Source organism: Rhipicephalus microplus, chromosome X (assembly GCF_043290135.1).
Source record: "Rhipicephalus microplus isolate Deutch F79 chromosome X, USDA_Rmic, whole genome shotgun sequence".
In the NCBI taxonomy this organism is placed as follows: Eukaryota; Metazoa; Arthropoda; class Arachnida; order Ixodida; family Ixodidae; genus Rhipicephalus; species Rhipicephalus microplus.
Window position 1 is genome coordinate 291,191,656 of NC_134710.1, and position 7,307 is coordinate 291,198,962.

A 7,307-nucleotide genomic window follows, 5' to 3' on the forward strand; every position below is an offset into this window, starting at 1 on the left:
GCAGCAGCTTAATTGTCGACGTGTAATATAGCAAAAGAAGGATAACGAAGATTTCATGCGCTCCTTGGAGAAACACGCGCGTTGCCGGTGAAAGAGGCTCGAGCTGCGTCAACGGCATATTGCCAGAAGCTTCGGTACGTAACATTATGGTCTGAACAGAAGCAATCCCGCTTCCTGAACAACGTCGGAACGCCGTCGTTGCACTGTCTGCACCAGGTCAGGCATCCCGGCATGGACATCTACGCTCTGCTCATTCCCGGAGTCATCATCGTACCGGATGAGAGGGACGTGATCAGAATCCACGGCCTCTTACTGGGGCCTGTGGGCACGCCTTACGAAGGTGGCATTTTCCGGTTTGTTCTCAAGTACCCACCCGCCTTGCCAGCTAAGCCACCTCTCGTCAAGCTTCTGACTATCGACGAAGGACGAGAACGGTTCGCGCCGAACCCGAATGAAGACGGCATGATATCCCTCTCTCTCCTGGGGACGTGGTCGGGACCCATGTGGAACTCTTCTGAGCACAACCTGAGGACGGTGCTCATCGCCCTCCAATCGATCGTGACGGATGACCCCTACCACAACGTCCCGGCACTGGTCAGGGGTTGACCGGACGAGGGTGGAGCCTACGACGACTACGTGCACCACGAGACTCTCAGGGTGGCCGTGTGCGATGAGGTCGAGGACGCCCTGGATCCAGGATCGTCGTACTCGCCCGAGCTCAGAAATTTTGTCTTTATGACGTTCCTGAAGTCCTACAAGGCGCATTCGCGCACTGTAGGGCTCCAGATGCGACGCATGGTTCGGGAAGGGAGCAATCCGTTCGGAGTCCGCACAACCAGGTGCGATTATGACTTCATCTTGATCCGACTGGAGCGCTTGTACGAGAATGTGTTGGGGCTCAGCGAGAGTACATCCTGCGACCGCGCAGTCGACTGAGTGGTCTAGTTGAGGGATCATCTGCGTGACATTTCGCGTTGGAATAAAGTTGTTCCTGTTTTTTATTGTTCTGATGCCCTGTCTCTTCGTATGTCGGTATAGTTACCTGGAGCTGCCGCGCGCTGCGCATACAGATTATATTGACGGAAAGCTGCCCTTCGCTGCACATTACAGATCAATTTCCTAATGTTTTCATACCTGTTCTCCGCAGATTTCCGAGGCCAAAAAAGGGGCTGGGAGACTCGTCACATAGCATTTTGCTTGTTAGCAGATGTATGCAATTGTAAATTTTCTATCTTCGTAGATATCAACATATCTTCATCTATATATATAGCCGTCTACGTCTGAGCGCTGTTGTGACGGCCTCCTTAAGTTCGGGTACACTAAATTTTAATGGGTAATTATGATAAGAGCGTATGACGAATACGTCAAGATGGTCATGACATGAATAATGTGAAAATCCCGTCGTGTATTACGTCGTCCATAGGTAGGAAAAACTTGCGGAGCACACTCAGATTCACTCATGAGATTTATTTTGAGTTCTGTACAACGGCCGCTCGATCCCGCCTTTGGTTTGGCCCGCAGAATGCCCCTTCCCGCCTTTGAGAGCACTAGTTCACTTTAAACTCACCGCATCGGGTGTGGCACTGGCTATCGGCGACACATAGGGACACAGATGTTTCTCCCAAATAGCTTTTCAGCTACAGTCAGCAATCTGATTGATTGATTGATTGATCAATTATTTGATATGTAGCGTTTGGCGTCTTAAAACCGCCTTATGTTTATGAGAGACGCCGTAGAACTATCTGCGCTGGTATTTTAACGCCTTTTCTCATCAGTGCTTTGCCAGTCTCTTATGATTAGGCTGCATCACTGTAGCTAGATTAGGGGCCGATGACAGAGTGATACGTATTAGAGAAAGGAATATGACGAACACAGGAAGGAAGACTACCCGGATGCGGTGGTTTATGTTCGTGTATTGTGCGATGTCACGGCACGTTAAACAACTCCAGATGGTTGAAAGTTTCCTAAGCCCTCTCCTTCGGCATGGCTCATTATTGTCTCTTAATTTTAGCACGTAAACCCCAGATATTGTTAATATTAAGAATGATGCTCCTCGGTGGGACAGCGCTCGGCAGATGGTAGCGTGTTCGTTCCCGGCCTCTGCGGTCGTATTTCGATGGAAGCGAAATCGTAGATACTCGTGTACTTTGCAAAGTCAGTGCACGGGAAAGAACACCAGATGGGCGAGATCTCCGCAGCCCTCCACAACGGCGTCCTTAATTATAATATCGGGGTTTTGGGATGTAAATCTTCACAAATTAATAATATATTGCCACAGAGACTGTTTACAATATCCGACATTATGAAGAATCAGCGTCCACAGTCTTGTGCGCACTCTTGCTTGCGGCCGCACTCATGCCTCTTGTTCACAGGCACGAGCCAGTGTGGGTTGGAGCTGCGAAAAAGAAGAAGGTGCGTGGGCAGAGGAACAGTTTTTGTTTTTGGAACGCTACAGCGAACTCTTCCATCTTTTCGCACATAATTTTCATGCAACAAGTTCGCCCATAATAAACTAGTTTTTGACTTTTCCTCTCTTGCACCCGTTACATTCTGGTGGACGGTGCTGGGTATGATTGGAAGCCCCCTTGGCGCAAGAGAGCGAAGCCCCGATCCTCAACAATTGGAACCTGGCGAACTGACTCCGGTACACCAGCGTTCAAGCCGCCGCCTCCGAGGAGAGCCGCCTGATCTTGCACCCCTCCCCAGTGCTCCAGCAACACAAGCAGCGTCCACAGACAACGGAACGATGGCTTACCAGGTGACATTATCGGAACTTATTCTGTCCCCACCATGCTTGCCTGAGCCCTTCCACGGCGACACGTTGGAGGATGTGGAGGATTGGTTAGAACACTTCGAGCGGGTTGCGAAAACCAACGGCTGGGATGAAGCAAGGAAACTGCATCGCGTGTACTTCGCATTGGAGGATGCAGCGAGGACGTGGTATGAAAAGCACGAAGCGTTCATACCGACATGGCAAGAATTCCGACGACAAATAGTACCTACATAAGCCAGCACCGATCGTCGGGAGAAGGCGGAGAACGCTCTACAGTCCAGAAACCAGCGCACGAACAAAAGCGTTGGCATGTCTATTGAGGACATGTCCCGCCTTTTCAAGCGCGATGACCCGAACATGAACGAAGAGAAAAAGCTGCGTCACTTGATGCGAGGTGTCAAACAGGAGTTATTTACCGGTTTGGTACGCAACCCACCTCGTACAGTTGCTGAATTCCGCAACGAAGCCACCTCCATTGAGCGGGCATTGTAGCAGCGCTCCCGTCCCTACAATCATGACACGAGTAGTGTTCCTGCGGATGTCCTCTGAGCACACCTGGGAAGCAGCAGCGAAGCATTGAGGGAAATGGTGCGATCCATTTTGAAGGAAGAGCTCCAGAAGCTGCTGCCCCGACAAGTCGCAACGCCAGTTTCGTCTCTGACTACCCTGATCAGAGATCAAGTTCCCCACGCCATTCTTCAAGCCGAACCCGAGGCGCAACCTGTTCGACTTGAACAGCAATTGCAGGAACGCCCTGTACCGACTTACGCCGACGCTGTGCGCCAGCCCGCCATGCATACTGCTTCGTTTGCAGCTCCCAGTGGCTACCGACCGGCTTCGCGTGGCTCAAACTATCCAGCTAACTCGAGGCCCCGAAAAAGCGACGTGTGGCGCACACCCGACCGGACGCCTCTCTGTTTTCACTGCGGCGAAGCTGGACACTTGTACAGAATGTGCCCATATCGACGAGTTGGTCTCCGTGGGTTTTCTCCAAACGCGCCATGCCCCCGAAATGGCGAAAGACCCGTTGAAATTGAAGATTACTTGTACGGCCATCTGTTTCCAACTGCCGGTTTCCAGCATCAGCCTAGATCACCAGCGCCTGCTTGCTATCGATCGCCATGTCCTCGACGATTTAGTTCACCTTCTCCACCTTCAACCTCAACCCACCGTCGTTCAAGCAGTCCCCATCAGGAAAACTGAAGCCAGCGACCTATGGAGGCAAGGCCGCTGATGTCCGACCAACTGAAGATCCTCCGTCAAGGTCCCAGTGCAGCAGCGACGAGCAGAACACTACAACTAAGTTAGGTAAAGACAAAATTTCTTCAGACTTACGCGTTACCGTAGACGGGTGTGAATTTACCATTTTAGTTGACACAGGTGCTGATTATTTGGTTGTCAGTTACGCTGCCACAATGAATTTAAAGAAAGTCCTGACGCCTTGGAGTGAACCCCAGATACGCACGGCTGGGGGTCATCTCATCACACCTGTGGGAAGATGTACCGCACGAATCGGAATTCAAGGCGCTACTTACGTTGCTGACTTTGTCGTACTTCTGGAATGCTCTAGAGATTTAATACTCGGAATGGATTTTCTGCTAGCAAACGGAGCTGTTATCGACGTGTAAAATTCTAGTGTCTCTTTTTCGACCAAACTGGCCATAGACACAAATGAGCCAGAATACACTGCATTACGTGTTATAGATTGTGATGTTACCGTGCCGCCTCGATGCAGCGTAATAGTCAGTGTAAGAAATGAAGCATTCGTTGATTCTGAAGGTATAGCGGATGCAAACATCGAACTACTGCTCAAGAAAGGCATTTGTGTAGCTCGAGGGATTATTCAATTACGTGGTGGATGTGCCGATGTATTGCTCACGAATTTCGGAGACGAAACTCAGCACGTTGAAAAGGACACTGCTATCGCCTTCCTGCACGGTTTTTTAACAGTGACGGATTTATGTGGTCTGGTGTCAGGGCCACCTACTTCGGAACCTGCACCTGATGTCGTGGCAAGAGTTGCAATCAGCCAAAACCTATCCCCAGCCGAGAAGAAAATCATTCAAGACCTCCTAAGAGACTGCACCGGATGTTTCTCTACCTCGTCAAAAGTACGGCGGACCCAGGTTGTTAAACACCGAATAATAACAGATGAAGCTACAAGGCCGGTACACCAGAATCCGTACAGAGTATCACTGACAGAACGTGAGATCATAAAGAGCTAAGTGAAAGAGATGCTGGAGGATAATGTGATACAGCCATCCAATAGTCCGTGGGCGTCGCCTGTAGTCCTTGTGAGGAAAAAGGACAACACGCTGAGGTTCTGCGTTGATTACAGAAAGCTGAACAGCGTGACCAAGCGGGATGTCTACCCTTTGCCGCGTATTGATGATACGTTGGATCGGCTACGGCACGCAAGGTATTTCTCTTCATTGGATTTAAAAAGCGGTTATTGGCAAATTGAAGTGGACGAAAGGAACCGTGAAAAGACTGCATTCGTAACCCCGGATGGTCTATATGAGTTTAAAGCACTCCCATTCGGCCTGTGTTGTGCACCTGCAACATTCCAGCGCATGATGGATAGCGTCCTTTCAGGCCTCAAATGGCAGTCGTGCTTAGTCTACCTGGACGACCTTGTGGTGTTTTCAGCAACGTTTGAACAGCATGTAGAGCGACTACGTTCGGTACTTCAGGCTATCCAGTATGCCAGCTTGACAATTAAACCGGAAAAATGCCAGTTTGGATTCGAGAAGCTTCGTTTCCTCGGTCACGTAATCAGCGCTCAAGGTGTTGGCCCGGACCCGGAGAATACTGTGGCCGTGGGGCTGTTTCCCAAGCCAAAAGACAAGAAGGAGGTACGCCGATTTTTGGGTTTATGTGCTTATTATAGGCGGTTTGTGAAAAATTTCTCGAAAATTGCCGAACCTTTAACAAGAGTCACAAGAGAGGACGTGCCATTTATTTGGTGCACCGAACAAGACAGTGCATTCAACGAACTAAAGAAACGTTTGCAAGCTCCACCTATCCTGGCCCACTTTGACGAAACCGCAGATACGGAAGTTCATACAGATGCCAGCAATCTCGGCCTAGGTGCGGTCCTGGTGCAATGGCAGAATAGAGAGGAGAAAGTAACAGCATATGCTAGCCGCACCCTCTCAAAAGCAGAAAGAAACTACTCTGCAACAGAAAAAGAGTGCTTGGCAGTCATATGGGCGATTAGCAAGTTCAGGCCATACCTATACGGCAGGCCGTTCCGTGCCGTCAGCGACCACCACTCACTTTGTTGGCTGGCGAGCTTAAAAGACCCATCGGGACGGTTTGCGAGGTGGAGTCTCAGACTCCAAGAGTATGACATTACGGTCGTATATAAGTCTGGCAGAAAGCATTATGATGCTGACTGCTTATCACGTTATCCAGTCCACTCGACTTTTTCAGAAGAAGGGGACTTCCCACTCCTTTGTGTGATAAAAACCTCAGAAATCACCAAACATCAACGGGCTGACATGGAACTGCTCCCATTAATAAAGTATCTCGAAGTGCACGACGAACAAGTTCCTCGCGTATTTAAGAGAGGGTTATCCTCATTCTGCCTGCGAGATAATGCACTTTACAAGAGGAATTTTGAACACAAGGAGAAGGTCTTACTCGTTGTACCATCAGCCATGAGGCATGAAGTCTTAGAAGCCTGCCACGATGAACCATCTGCGGGTCACTTGGGCGCGAGTCGAACTTTCGCCAAAACTCATCAGAAATACTACTGGCCCAAGTTGCTAGCGTCCATGAAGCATTACGTCAAGACATGTCGCGAGTGTCGAAGGCGAAAAACAACACCCCTCAAGACGGCCGGCCTTCTGAAGCCTATAGAGCCACCTGCGACTCCATTTCAACAGGTTGGAATGGACCTCCTTGGACCATTTCCAATGTCGGCATCAGGAAAAAGGTGGATAATAGTTGCGACTGACTATTTGACACGATACGCTGAAACCGGCTGCCTTGAGCGAGGAACGGCAACGGAAGTCGCGAAGTTTTTCGTTCAGAATATTGTTCTTCGCCATGGAGCCCCACTCGTCGTGATTACCAATCGAGGAGCAGCGTTCACGGCTGATTTGATGCAGTCCTTAATGACAATGACTAACACCAGCCATAGGAAGACCACTGCATACCATCCCCAAACCAACGGGTTGACAGAACGCCTGAACCGCACCATCGCTGACATGCTGTCGATATACGTTGGCATTGAGCATAAATTGTGGGACGAAATCTTGCCATACGCAACTTTCGCCTACAATACGGCAGTGCAGGAGACCATCCGTGTCGCACCATTTCAGCTGGTCTACCGTCGCACTGTCACTACGACACTAGATGCCATGTTCCCAGTAGACAACGACAATTACGAGCCATCCGAACTTGACGACTTTCTGCAAAGGGCTGAAGAAGCACGCCAGTTGGCACGACATCGAATACATCAACAGCAAAACAAGGACGCAAGGCACAACAACCTGCGCCGCAGAAAAGTTCACTACAACCCAGGCGA

The 7,307-nt window shown here is 50.0% G+C and overlaps 1 protein-coding gene across 1 annotated transcript; it reads left to right on the forward strand.

The window, feature by feature from the left end:
* Positions 1 to 231: 231 nt before the first annotated feature.
* LOC142775273 (ubiquitin-conjugating enzyme E2 Z-like) lies at positions 232 to 936 on the forward strand. The gene is made up of 2 exons (XM_075876609.1): positions 232 to 594; positions 676 to 936. Exons 1-2 carry the CDS (start codon positions 232 to 234, stop codon positions 934 to 936), a joined length of 624 nt encoding a protein of 207 aa, XP_075732724.1.
* The last annotated feature ends 6,371 nt before the right edge of the window (positions 937 to 7,307 follow it).

Coding starts and splice junctions, on each gene's coding strand:
- LOC142775273 (XM_075876609.1), top strand. CDS start 232: ATGGACATCTACGCTCTGCTCATTCCCGGAGTCATCATCGTACCGGAT. Junction 595..675: donor ACCACAACGTCCCGGCACTG/GTCAGGGGTTGA, acceptor GTGTGCGATGAG/GTCGAGGACGCCCTGGATCC.